Source organism: Lathamus discolor, chromosome 1, assembly GCF_037157495.1.
Source record: "Lathamus discolor isolate bLatDis1 chromosome 1, bLatDis1.hap1, whole genome shotgun sequence".
NCBI lineage: Eukaryota > Metazoa > Chordata > Aves > Psittaciformes > Psittacidae > Lathamus > Lathamus discolor.
In genome coordinates, this window is record NC_088884.1 from 110,133,177 (window position 1) to 110,147,553 (window position 14,377).

Genomic DNA, 14,377 nt, shown 5'->3' on the forward strand with positions numbered 1-14,377 from the left:
TATTTAATGCCAAGTAAAACAGGATGTGCTGTAACTATTAGGAGTAGAGTGCGCAGTTTTAAGACCTAACTTCCCAACAACCCAAAACTCTATATTTGAATGCCAGTGGGATTATAGCTTTCGTCTGCTGGCTCAGAGGAATCCCCATAGACAGTTATATCCTTGTTCACAAGAAGTAACATGGCCACTGCAGAATGAAAGGTACCAAGCTATATTATATGCAGCATTATGAAATGCTGAAGAACAGAACCACTATGATGGTTTGCCCAGATTAAAGTTGTGTCAAGGTCTGATCTATAGCAAAATATGCCCACTTTATACTTCCATTGCCATGAAGAACTCCAAGGGTCAGTACTCCAAGAAGAATCAGCACTCCAAGAAGCACACATGATTTAACAGCTATAATTCAGTTTTAGGGCCTGGGCTTTTTGATGTCTCTTTAAATCACTTCAGCACTGTCACATTCCCAGTGTGCTTACAGTCAACCTTCAAACTGCTGTCTTCTAAGCATGTCTAATTTCACTACACACAAAAGACTACAAACACGAAGTACACAGGACAAAATATTAACTATAGTTTCCTATTCTATAGCATGTCAAACTATGGCTTCAGATAAAAGATGTTATTTAAAATTCCAACAATAAAGAATACTGGAAAATACACTCATGACGAACAAATTAAAATGAGAAAAAAGTGGTAGAAAACTCAGTGCAGAAATATCAGTGCCTGCACTTTAAATTGGGACTAGCTCCAGCTCTGCAAAAAGTAAGTGTTTACCTGCCTTACAAGAAACGCTTTTGACTGAAAGCCATTGCAGCTGGCTAAGAAACTGTACCACTAAGAACTGACTGCAGAAGATACGGTGGTGCCCATGTCTGGGAATAAGTTCTGGCAGGAATCTTGTCTCAAGATTATTATTAGACTTTTCTTGGTTTAAGAAAGCTGTGACACATCCTGCACCACATCATCTCCCAAGGCAACCTAGGGCAAAACCCCCAGGAACCTCCCCATTCTAAACTTTCCCAGTCTCCTTGTGTTGCACCTTTAGCACGGCTTACACTTCAGGATATCATAGGGAACTCATAATAGCTTCAGAAACTTTTCCAGGCAAACTGCTAAAAGGTGTGCCACAAACACAGGTAACATGATGCCTGAATAGCTCAGGACTCATTTTAAAGCAGCCTTTGGGAAGGCACTATTAAGAATCCAGATATCACTAGCAGCACGTAAGATTAAAAGGAAACATGTAAGCAAAAAGCAAAATCCCACCTAGCACAGATACACTGTACGGTTGAATCCTGGCATTTGGTTACTGAGCACAGAATCTCCTCACAAGAGAACTCCAAGGAATTGATTCAGTTTTCCTGTTTAAACATAGTTCATAGCCATCCAGCAGTCAAATGAAAAAAGGCAGCGGCACAAGAGACATGCTCACCCTCTTGCCTTTGGAAGCAGAAGAAAACAGATTCCTCAAGATCACTAATTGCTGTGTCTCCATTCTGCCCCCAAATTTAAGAGACTTCCTGCCTTTAGTTGAAAATATCAGCATGAACAGTGCTCTGAAAAGAAGTATAATTTACAGAGCTGGGGAATCCATGAGCTCAGTGTAAACTTTAATAACTGCTTTTAAGAAGCTTTTGAGTTGTTAACAACTTTCTCATAGTTTCATCTGGAATTTTAAAATTCTGAAAAGCTGGGGAAGGGTAGACTGAAGATGATCCACTGAAAAGCTAAAATAAACTCCTAACCTTGCCATTTCACAGGTATCTATTCCATTTACAACAGATACACAAATCAGATACACAACTCTCAAAATATAGTCGTGAAAGATTACTACCTTTAAGTTTCAACTATTTTATCTATGTTAACAGCATCAAGCATTTACCTGAGCCATTAATCAAGATCCCTGACTTCCAACACTCAGCTGATTCAGAATTGCTAGCCTTGAGTACAGCATTCAGGACAGCAGACCATTAACTTCAAATTCTCACATAATATTTCTTTTATTATACATGCATTTCTTCCACTGGGGTTATATTTTTCCAATTACTGTTTGCAAACAATTCTTTCAGCTTCTTTCTGTGCCTAAGGCAAGGCAGAAACAATATCTGCAGAAAAGGAAAATTAACTACTTTGTGGCTACGCAGCCACAAAGCATGTCTCACATGAGGGACTCCAGCCCAGAGGGGCCAGATGAGGAGCTGCTGGGGCCACAGAGGTCCCTAGGTGTAAACATGCTGCTGTATTTCAAGGGCATGGCACCTCTATACTTGCATTTAGAACACATAAAGGTGAGGAATAAGTTTTATTAAAAAAGTCTTTCTTCCACTGACAGCACAATGGAATACGTTCACAGCTGTGCTGACACAGGCAGAGAGAAGCTGGGTCAAAAAGTAAGTACAGATATAAATAATGAATAGTTTGCATGAGAAGGTACAGAAAAGGTCAGGTCAAGTCCTAGAAAACGGAAACTTCAAACAAAACCATAGCACATTGTTCTGCAAACAGTATGGCGTAAGCCCTTCAGGTAAAACAGGCAACTGCACTGTACACGGAGAGATACTGTACTGTACTCAACTTTTCCCTATCATGGCAATCTGACTAAAGTGATGTCCTCATGATATACTAAGTTTTATTTGTCAGGAAGAAGAGCAATGTCATTTTTCCTCCTCTCTGTCAAAAATACAGGACATTTAAGGATGCTCTTGTGATATCTAAATCAATTTTTTGTGGTGTTTTACTATACTTGTAAGTACCGACGGGGAGATACTGGGAAGATTAAACCACTGCCTGCTTTGCAGATGAGCAAAACTTTTCTTTAAAGACGAACTCAAAGACAACTTATTTCTCTCCATCTGACCAGAATGTAAAGACTGAAGTAATTCTGATCTAAAATGACCAGACAGTAAATGTGAAAATAATTGTTTCAAATTGTTTATCTGAAGTAAAAAAAAAAAAAAAGTAAATTATATCTTGCTTGTGTATAATGTACTCAATCTTTCTGTCCTTTGAAGATGCACTGCCTGTGCTCATCATGATAAAAGCAGCCTTTAAAAGGTATAAATTTTCCATTTTTACAGTAATCATCTTTTTTCTGCTTCAGTCTGAGGGATTATTGAATGTTTCCTCGCTGTTAAGGAGAGGTTGTGCTGGCCAGTCGTTATCACACAAGCACAAAGCTATTTGTTTACCCATGCACTTACTGCTGACATCTGACACTTCTGCACAGAGTAGTAGGTTGCTTACCCCCACCAGTCCCCCTTGGGTAGAGGAGAATTAGTTTGTGACTACAGAAGTTACCATCATTAGTAGGCAAGCAGACGACCAATGTTCATTTTAAAATTCTATTTCCTTCTTCAGCTGTTGTGTTGCAGTAAATAGAATCATTCTGACACGAGGGATTTGTTTTACTAGTGATGGACCTGACCTTCAGAGTCTAGATCCGCACTTTCCCGACAGTTGGTGATCATGGACTTTGGGTCAAGCATTCCCCATAAGCTATCTATACTCACCATGATCACATCATGGATTCCTCATACGGTGTATCAGTTACAAATGGGTATACAACAGTACTTGTATAGACTAAGCCACTCCCCACATATTGCAGGAATTAAAGAACAGCCTGCCTGGCAAACACAAAGTATTTTGGGGACAGCATGTAAGAATACCTGCATTGGATGCAATTTCAAGATGATGCAGGACTCATGCATCAGCTGAGGATGGAAAAAGTCACAGCAAATAACTTGCAGGCCTGAAAATTTTCCTACTCACCTCCTTACACAAGTTCACAGAACAAATAGCTTATTTTCATTGTTCATTAGGCTACTAAGATTAGTGGGATACCAGAAATGACACAGCGAGCAGTTGTAAGAGTGGCAGGAGTGACCTTATAAAGAGCCACCTCTTTCCCGTGCAAACCTAATCACCAAGTTATTACTCAGTATCTTGACAGCAAGACAGAGGACAAGGCAGCAACACAGAGAACCTGTCTCTCCCTTTCATCTTTCTGGAAAAGAGCAAAAAAGGAGAGAAACGAACCCATGGGAATACCCATGTTGGTATTACATGCCCTTAGCAGACACTTAATTAATGTCATATTATAACAAGGCCCAGAAGTGTCTGTGAAACACCTCTGGGCTTCCTTCTCCCCTGGTTGTAGGAACACCCCCCACCAATGAGCGGCCCAATGAGATATGCACCTTTGCTGCTGACTTGCAAGTATGTCACCACAGTGAAGACAATCCCAGAGAAAGCAAGCGTAACTCCAGTCCAGCTATTCCATTTGTTTTCCTTCAGCTCATTTCCCCTTAATGGGAAGGTTGGGAAAAAAAGGTTATAACGTTTAACTAGATGTTGAGAACAGGTGTATTGTTTGCTTCCTCTCCAATGCCAAAAATTTTACTATGTAAGGACTTCAGAAAGTTAAGTCCTCACAACAAGAAAACAAAAACCAGAAACCAACCAAACAAAAAAGAGCTATTACTTCCCTTTCCTTCCTCTCTCATTACTTCAGAAATTAAGATATTATAAGCTCTAGAACAGTCTACAGTTTTTGCCCTATAAGCTTTAAACATGTTTAAACCTTAGAGAAAAAAAAATCAAAAGAAAAAAAAAAAAAGCCATCAGAAGAGACTCATATTCTTAAAACATGCACTAGGTTTGTAATCAGCATTTCATATTCAACACTTCTGTGGTAAATCTTCAGAGCACCTAAGACTCTTGCAAAACAATGCCCTCAGACATCCTCTAGAGGTTTAGTATTAGTCTTTTTACAGGCACAGAAAAACTGAGAGTGCCAGAAGGAACAGTGCCAGACTATGATGTTCCTCATTTCACGAGCAACAAAAAAATTACTCACTCAGTACTGTTCGTATGACCACAACATCCACTTCACATGAAATCACAGCATCATTTTCTGTCATCTACTTGATGCAGCCAATACAGGTATCACATTATGGTATGACTATTCCTAGCCCCATTCTAAATTAAAAAATATATGTAAAATAAATAAAGAATGTTGCTACAGTTGACAGGGAATAAATTTTTATTTTCTTTTATGACATCTGTTACATATATTTGGACTAATGTACTTCCTAGTCTTTAAGAAGCACAGCCTATTGCTCCTGCATCCTATATGAGAAAGCTCGTTGGGAAGCTGGCTAAAATACTATGCAGATTCTGATATAGATAGTAATGTTAAACAGCATTTAAGTTTTAGGGCTTCTTTACATTTTCTGTGTACTACACAGCCTCTAGTCAGCACACAAAATTTTGCTCCAGCTTCTTTAAGCCTGTGATCCTAAGGGACACAACTGCATTCTTCACAGCCTTGCAGGAGCAGATTTTCATCTCCTTTCTTAGGAATCGCTGTATTCACACAAAGAAACGCATCTACTGACACTCAGAGTAGGCAAAAAAGCATCGCAATATTCTATGCAAGGGTAGCCGATTTGATCTACACATCTGAGTTCACTGCTCTTCTGTTATCTGCCCTGTTGGACAAAAACACTGTTGATGCCAGTTTCAAACAGTGAGGCTGGTGATTAGAAATGCCCTAAATTCCAAGGAAATGAGTGGTTTGCAGGTAGTTATATATGCACATACAAGAGTATGTTGGAACCTTCTGAGTTACTACAGAATCTGTACCAGACAAATTAGATACAGAAAAACAGTAGATGAGATTAGGTGAAGTACAAAGGATGATGAATTTCTGTGCTATATGTCACATCTCCCTCCAGAAGTGTACTTATCAGAGAAAACGTAACTATCTCCCAGCTGCCAGATGAGAAGAGACAACAGGAAATAGCTAGCAGTCATCCTGTTGTTCTGGCATAGCCACACTATCAGAGGCAAATACATGAACCTGCTGAGACAGGCACATTTCTTATAGCGAATGCCAGAGATCTCTATGGCTTTCTAAGGCATTTAAAAATTAGTAAGAGTGAACATACTTCCATAAACAAACAACTTAGCGGGTTGTATGTTTCTGTTGACATATGGTAGTACAAGCTCGAGGTTTCTGTTTAGATCAACAAGCTAACTTGTGTTGTGCAATGTTTTAAATGGGAAGGAAATATGGGGCAAAACACGCCCAGTAGCCACAATTTACTCCCAGTTCTTGGCTCCAATTGGACCTCAATTTCCAAAGGACCTGAACAGGCTGAAAATACAAAGCAGGGACTTAAACAACATTTAAGTGAAACATTAGCAGGGCAAGACACTCAATGATAATTCACCTCTGTGAAGCCACCTGGGATGTCCTGGGGTTGCTGCTCCAAAAGACTATCTTAGAAATCCTGACAGCAGAGTATGTGCAAAAGAGAAAAGAAGTAAGTAAATAAATAAACAAATTGAAGGAAAAAACACATTTCTAATTATCCACTAGCTGTTAGGACTTGTGGACCCATTTAGGTCCTTACTTATAAGACTGTATAAAACAGGAGGACAAACTGGACAGGTATAATGCTGGGATCATCATGGTAATTCAGGAGCAAAAAGAACTATAAAGACTAAGAGGAAGGACAGAAAAAAGTTCAAGCCAGTCTGATGAACTGGGTAGTCAACAACTTATTAGCTGAAAGCATTAAAAGAAACATTTATGACAGATATGGATGACACCAGGAACTGACAAGAAAAAACAAAGAACCTCCTCTCTACCCTGCTTTCTGCAGATAAACAAAACCAATGACTCTCCTACTGGCTGCAATTTGCAACTAGGAGGAAAATTCCCCTCAGCAACAAGCATATTCGATATCCTACTCAAGGAAGAAAAAAAGCCCTAATGTTTTTCACAGAAACCTTTGCAATTTGATCTTGCCAGCTCACACACCATCTTCCCCGTCACAGTGTATTCCAGAGGGGAAATACAATTGTAAGAGAACTTTGCTCACAGAAATTGAATGCATTCTGAATTGACAATGTTAAATAAACTCACATTAAAAAAAAAAATAAAGTTTTCACATTTTAGTTCCCTCACTCATACTTGTTTAAATCAAGCCCTGCCTTTTGCAGGAGAAATGTCCCCACTTCATCTTCATACATTTCTGTCCATCTTCATACAGGATAGAAACAGTTGTAGCTAGAACAGGGCTGCAAGACTTCAAAGAAAAGTAGTGTTAAGGGAAGTGAAACTGCGCAACCCAGGCTTCATTTTCCACATCCCAAGTGATGCAGGCATGCTGGTACGGATCTCCACAGTATGGACTAAACTGGGAATCTCACGTATATAAACGGCCATAGAAAGCAACCGAATTTTAGAATCACCAGATTCAGTGCTATAAAGGGCATAATGAGGAGGCATCTAAGAAAAAAAAGAATTATATTAAATCCAGTCTTTTCAATGTTTCCCGGCTTAGAAGGTTTATGAGTTTACAAAAAAAAAAAAAAAAAAACAGCAATTCTAAGCTTCGCTTCTGTGTTAACGTATCTGTTCTCCACTGTGATATGGCAAGGGGAGCAGTGAAAGCAGGGCATTTCTCTCAGAAAGATATGCGGGAGTTAAATTGTGCAAGTGAAGAGGAAGTGAAAGAGTTGGCAACCTTTAGGTTTCATCACATGCAAAATAACTGCAGTGTGATAAATCTGGGACTTTAGCAAAATGAACTGTGCCCTTTTGGAAATAAAAGTTATGTGTAATAAGAAAGCCTGTCTGAAAAATATGATACAAGATTCTTGGTTTGAAAAACTAAGTGTCTAAGCACTATCCACTTAAAAAAAAACAAACAACTAATACAAAACTCCACATGTAACAAAACCCTCAACTTTACGAAATAAAAAGGAATTTGTATGAGTATCACTTTAAAAGCAAAGCAGGTGATCACAGCTACCAGATTTTGTCTAAAATCAGAGCTGAAAAGCTAACAGTTAAGGATACAGTTCTTTGGGACAGCAATCTCTGCTTTTACAGAGAAATTACAGCAAATTAGCCACTGCAATGATGGTTCATTTGTCCCGACTGCAGTGGATTTATTAGTCAAAAACGTCACACACAAATACATTGTGTACTTACACACCTGCCTATCAATACAGTAATATTTGAATACCTTTCAGCATGTGATGACTGAGTACTCACACTACAACCCTCTGTGGCCACAGAAGTATCACCTCCAGCGTAAAGTCAGTGCCCCAAAAGAGATTTGGTCAAATGGATTCCCATCACCAAACAAGCTGGAGAACATGGCCCACGATGGCACCAGACCACACTGAGCACAAAGGCAACAAGCAACCAAACCCTGCAATTCCTCAGCCATGTGCGAGCACTCCAACCTTTCTGTCCAGGGCTAGAGGCAAAATATTTGTTCACACAAACAGCAATAGCAAGCAGCAGAACCAGCAATGTGCAACAACGACAATCGGGGAAAGAGAAAAGATAAAACAGAAATATGAAATATCACAACAGTGTTTGGACTGAACAAGATGTAATGGCTCCTGATGTTCTGCATTACACTGAAACCTAAAGAGCTGAACAACTTGCAGTAACAACTGCCACACTTCTTACTTTCACTAGCCTGAAATTACAGCTGCCGGACATTCATTTAATGTTTACAAGAACATTTTAATTGCCTGAACAGTTCCACAGACATGTAATTAAAAAAATGAAAGGTACCCAAAGATGGAAACAGGAAGGGCAAAACCAGTAAACATGCTCCATTACCTATCATGCTAGCAACTCTGTAGAAAAGGTAGCACTATGGATTGCGTACAGAAAAAGCATTTTATATTAATTTATTCAAAAATTTTCCACTGAAGAAATACACAAAGTCTTGCATTAAACTCTTTTCCCAATTAGAATTTTCCTCAAAATTACAACATTCCTCTCCTTAATCTATTCGGTGCAAGCATTCAGTTCCTGAGTCACATCACTGTCATGTTCCATCCCACGAAGTAACAGGGCCGATCGCTTTTCTGGTCTTTCTTATAACGGCAGCACTGACAGAGCAAGAGCATTTCCTCCTCCCCCTCTCATTTTCGGTGTCTCTTCCTGAAGCTTTATCAGTTTCAGTGTCATTTCAGAGCCTCAGAAAAGCAGGAAGCTTGTCTGCAAAGCACTGCCGTGGAGAAGTTAAGACGTGACAAACCGAGTATGTCGTATCAGTCAGTGTGTGCTGAGTGACAGTGTAACGCTCTCAGGGAGGTGCAAGATGGTTTTAGCATACCTCATTTGAACCTTAGAAGATTAAGGAAGCTAAGTCAGTAGTTATCTGAAAGTCCCCTTTTAAGTGCCCCCATGTACACGCATGACAAAGAAAAGAAGGGCTGCTCACAATAACAGAGGTGGGGCAAATTAATGCAACGGCATTTTGTAAGAGTGTTGACCAGTTCTCGCAAATTTCCTTCGCGAAGAGCACAGAGCTCATTCCACACAACTCCTCAAATCCAACTGCCACCACCAGCTTCAAGGAAGCTCTGGAAGCTGCTCAGCGAGAAGCTTGTCACCACATGCTCCAGAGACTTCCTCACCACCAGTGTGCCCTGGCACAGGCTACCCCGTTCCACCACAGCAACACCTGCAAGCACGTATAGCATCTCGAACACCAAAACCACCCGCTCAGGACGAAGCTGCCTCCTCTCCCAGTCACTCAGTACTCCGGAACCGCACTGTCGCACGTCCCGGCAGGTCTGTGTTTCGGAAGTCATTGTGCCTTCGCGTTTCCCTTCTTACTCAACTCTAAGACTTACTAAAGCCCGCAGAGGCGCACAGGCAGGCGGACCCCGTTATTCGGACGCCCCGAGAGCCTGTGAGGAAACTTTCTTGCGCTGCCATTCCCCCGCCGCACCTCACGGCCGCAGCCCGTGACTCACCCGTTACTCTCCACCCAGCCCGGAGCCGGGAACGAGGCCAGCGGCGCGCTGAGGCCCCACCGCCCGCGGCCGTTACCAGCGGCGCCTCCGCGCCCCTCGCGTGAGTCACCGCGCCTGTCGCCAGGCAGCGGTTCCGCGGCGCCCGTCCCGCCAGGCCCCGAAGCCCCCAGCCCGGCAGCGGAAACTCCGCTGGGCGCTTCCCCCAAGTTGTGCTCGCCAAGCCCCGCCACGCCTCGGCGGACAAGGCAGCAGCGGCCGCGCGGAACACTCCGGCATCTACCCTCGCCCGCTCCGCGGCTCACCTGAGGCGCTGAGGGCAGGGGGCTGCCACCGCGCCTGCCCCGCGCTGCCCGGCCGCACAGCAGCACCGGGGGCTGCCGCCCGCCTCCCGGCCAGCCGCTCCGCACGGCCCGGCCCAGCCCCGACAGCATGCTCCTCGGCCGCCTCCGGGCGAGCTCCGCCACGGCTCGGCTGCTGGCGGGCGGCGCTGGCTGCCGCGGCGGGCGGGGACGAGCCCCCGCGGAGGGCGTCTCCTCCGGCGGCGCTGGCTGTTCTGCCTCTTCGTCCCGCCAGCGCCGGGGAGGGGCTGCGCCGGGCCGCGCTGAGCGGCTCCGTCCGTCCCGCTGGACGGGGCGGGCGGGGACAGGAGCGGGACGAAGCGCGGTGTCTGCGCACTCCGGCGGACCTCGGCTGGGCGGAGAGGGTTTTCCGCGGCGGCAGCGGTGAGCTCCGGGCGAGGAGGTGGCACTGCCTCAGGGGGCGCGACAGATAGCTCCTTATACACAGGTGCTGTCCCCTTCTTCTGCGTCTGTCTTCCTGAGCTCGGAAACGGATTTCAGTAACTTAGTTGTATACGTAGTTATAAATGAGACCAAGGTAACTCTTAATTTCCGTCTTACCCGAACACCTGCCTTTTCCATAGCTGATAATTTCCCTTTTTGAGGAACAGAACTATTGCTACTCCGCATGTTTCACTGGAATAAACACATTCTGGTTCCACAGAAGCGAGCAGCAAAGCACAACGAAACCAACTCCGACTTTTGGAGTTTGCTATTTTACAAGAAAGTTCTCTTTACATCAGTAAAGCAATTAGCAAGGCCTGACCCTTTTCTGGTCAGTCATTTGTTTGGTATCACCGTATCCAACAGAATCTTCATGCCCACAAATGCAAACTTTTGTGTTCAATGCGAACCACTGATGTGAGTAAGACCCATGACATTACATCAGGGAAACACACAGGAAAGTGCCACCTCCCTCTGCTCTCTCTGCCCTTTATGGTGTTCCTACAAAGCGATGCTGCACAAAGCAAAACCAACTGTACCCAGTAATGACAAAAGGATCTTAGAAACTGGGCTGTTCCAGATCTGAAAGAGTGTCTCTGCCATGGAAAAACTCCACCACTGATTGCATGCTTGATGGCTCTGGGGGGCAAAATAAGACCCCACTTGCATCCCTCTTCCAAGTTCTGGAGCAGAAACCTTATGCAGCTAAGATCACCAAGTCATTCATTCCTGTTTCAGGGTAACTCCAATCTATTCACGTGAGTATGGTCCCAGAAAACAACAACAGAAGTTGCACTGTAAGAGTCAGTGACTCCCAAAGGCAGTAACTTGTGATACAATTAATATTTACCACAGCATAATTCCCCAAATTTTATTGTAATAGTTTTCCTTGAGCCAAAGCAAAACTTAGCCTTAGGTGAATAGGACAAGAAGAAATGAATTAAACCGGAAGAGGGCAAATTTAAATTAGACATGAGGAAGAAGCTCTTCACTGTGAGGGTGGTAAGGCACTGAACAGGTTGCCCAGAGAAGCTGTGGCTGCCCCATCCCTGGAAGTGTTCAAGGCCAGGCTGAACACAGCTTTGAGCAACCTGCTTTAGTGGAAGGTGTCCCTGCCCGTGGCAGGGGGGTGGCAACTGGATGACCTTTAAGGTCCCTTACAACTCTAAGCAGTCTATGACTCTGTGATTCTATGACTTATGTACCCTATTAAGTAAATTATATTAAGATCCATGAAGTTGCCAAAGATTAAATAAAGGATTCAGAGTTCGGTATATTAATTCAAGATGCAGTATTTACCGTTTCATTGCAATATTTATGCTTTCATCAAGCATAGGTGTCTAGGTCATAGTAAATGGCTTTTTTTTTTTTTTTTTTTTTTTTTTTAGACTCCTACTACATAGTGAAGGTTTTAGCAAAATTCTCTTTAGGGAGGAAAAAATCAGTGTCAGGACTAGAAAAGAGATGTGTTGGTTTTGGTCATTGTACACCTTTTTTCTGTACTTTGTTTCAGAAGGTCAGTGAGGAGCAAAGAAGCACTGTCACAGCAACTTGTGGATTTAGCTTCTGCTGGGAATGAAGACTCATGTTTCTATCTACAGGCCAGGAGAAATGAGAGAATGTTTTACTAGTTGGGCCTTGTGTCACTGCCATGCTTAAAAAGATTTACCTTTCACACCTTTCTGATTTTCTCATGAGGCAACTCCTGCTTTGTTGGCTAAGCAACATGTTTTATGTCTTACTATTCCCACTGTAAGTACTCACTGCAACTTAGCTTGTTTCAAGTTATACCTCAAAATGTACCTTCTAAACTAACATCAGACATAATTAATGTTTGACAAAGAAAAGTCTACATAAAACTGTCATTGTAATTATATGTTCATATCTATTGAATACAAATAAATGCATAAAATTCCTGTGAAACATCACTTTGGTCACACATACCATTAAAATAGATATAAAATGGTGTGAACAGCAAAGTTTCTTCAGTACAATCACTAAAACAAGGTCTGTACTCAAAGGCTGTTCAAGGAGAACAGTTGTTAGGAAGACCTGCTACTTCCCAAACTTTTGCCCCCTTTCTCCCCTCCCTGTGCTTACAATGTATTTGCTAACAAGGAGTTAGATTACATTAACTTGAAACTAACTTTGAATGAGCTTTCTTCACCTGTTGAGACACAAATTAATCTCTTCCCTTCTAGTAATGACATGCTCTGCCAGTAGGAAATGACACTTCAAGGGACATGATTTATGCATGCACAGCATCAGGGTTCTTGTCGTCATATTACACAGACGTGACTGGCTTCAGTACCATTAAGAAAATGGTTATGAAAACAAGCAGATTATTGCAGACTACAGACTTATGTTTCAAGTCATATACTCAGGGTCATCTTTAGAGGAGGAAACTTCACTAAAATAAAACCAGATGGAGTTCTGGGGAAGTGTGAAACTAAGGGGAAACAAGAGGGACCCTGGCCACAGTGTTTCCAATCTCCTAAATCTCAGGGCACTAATTTCAAATCTTTGTCGAGGCAGAAAACCAAAACAAGACAAACTTCAAGGTAAGACAGAAGGACACAGATGATCTTCTGAATTAAAACCTTTTTTTCCTCTAGGCAAAATATCAAGCTCTAGAACAGCACCCTAACTCCAGATGCATCTCACCAGATTGTCAAGGTACACAGACTTATTACACGGTAATCATCTTCATTAACCAGCTATAAAAGTCTGATGACAAAATGAATCAGGACCCCAATTGCAGGATGATGTTCCCATTGCTCAAGGAAACACATGTGCTCAGATGTAACTTCAGTCATGATTACAGGGAAGCCAGAGCCCTTTTCCTCATCCTCTGTCTCGTTTCCCTCACCACAGTTCTTGTAATGCTCCCTTGTTTGTTCACGGGTAGTTCTGCAGAGTTACAGGGTACGAGAGAGAGCAAAAAACCCCCAATGACAAAACTGAAAGTACTCATCTGTACAATAAGAAACCCACAGCAGATAGCTTGAAGTTCTCCCCCTAAAGCAGTTTTAAACCATCCTCTTTCAGTAAGCAGAATTTCATCCTCCTACTTCTAGCATCCTCCTGGAACAAACCTTTCCAATGTATCTTACTTGAAAACCAATAGCTAGAGGTTTTTCTTTTAACAATTGCATACTACAGTTCAAAAGACAAATTGTAATGGAATAGAATAAAATTATGTTATATATCTTGCAAAAAAAAAAAAAAAACTCATGTTTCTTTTGATAGCTTATCTTGCATCTGGTGTTGAGAAGCAGAATCTCTTCAGCAGCTAAGATCTCATGCCTTGCTTGCAAAATTCCAGGTAAGGCAAATTTTCCCAGAAGTCACAAGGATAAAACCCAGACTGCTATGTTTTCATGAAGAGGGGAGCACATAAAGTTCTTTTACTCCATCGGGACACAGTAACAGCACTACTGCAATTCAATGTAAAGACAAACTTTTCACCAGGGTAAACTATGTTCCCTCATAGTACACAGACAGTAAAAATCTTCAAGAAGAGCTCATTGCAGAATGTTAGCTCTGCCAGTGTTAATATACTAATACTCCTGCTCTGATAAAGGAAGAATGAGATGAGACCTACCACTGACTGACACAGTCCATAGACAAAAGCTCTATATTTCTCTAAAGCAGCAGATCATGTGTGCAAGATTTCCTAAATAAACTGCTGGAAAGCAAAACGCCACATGGGAAAAGACCAGGACTCCAATTACAGAGCTAAATTCTTACCCAAAGAATGAGAAGTGCTTAGACTAGGCAGAGGATCATAAATT

The 14,377-nt window shown here is 42.3% G+C and overlaps 1 protein-coding gene and 1 long non-coding RNA gene across 2 annotated transcripts in view; both read right to left on the minus strand.

Annotated features, from left to right (window-relative positions):
• MCUB (mitochondrial calcium uniporter dominant negative subunit beta) overlaps window positions 1-10,422 on the minus strand; it is a 57,820-nt gene extending 47,398 nt beyond the window's left edge. Inside the window, exon 1 of the mRNA XM_065690332.1 lies at window positions 10,104-10,422. Coding sequence (XP_065546404.1) covers window positions 10,104-10,232 — 129 coding nt within the window. The 5' untranslated portion in view covers window positions 10,233-10,422. The remainder of the gene's footprint in view (window positions 1-10,103) is intronic.
• On the minus strand, window positions 8,695-10,096 carry LOC136019800 (uncharacterized). Its single transcript, XR_010615066.1, has 2 exons — window positions 9,802-10,096; window positions 8,695-9,166 (listed from the first exon to the last, which is right to left on the minus strand). It is a non-coding gene; the product is annotated as an uncharacterized LOC136019800 (long non-coding RNA).
• Window positions 10,423-14,377: the final 3,955 nt, after the last annotated feature.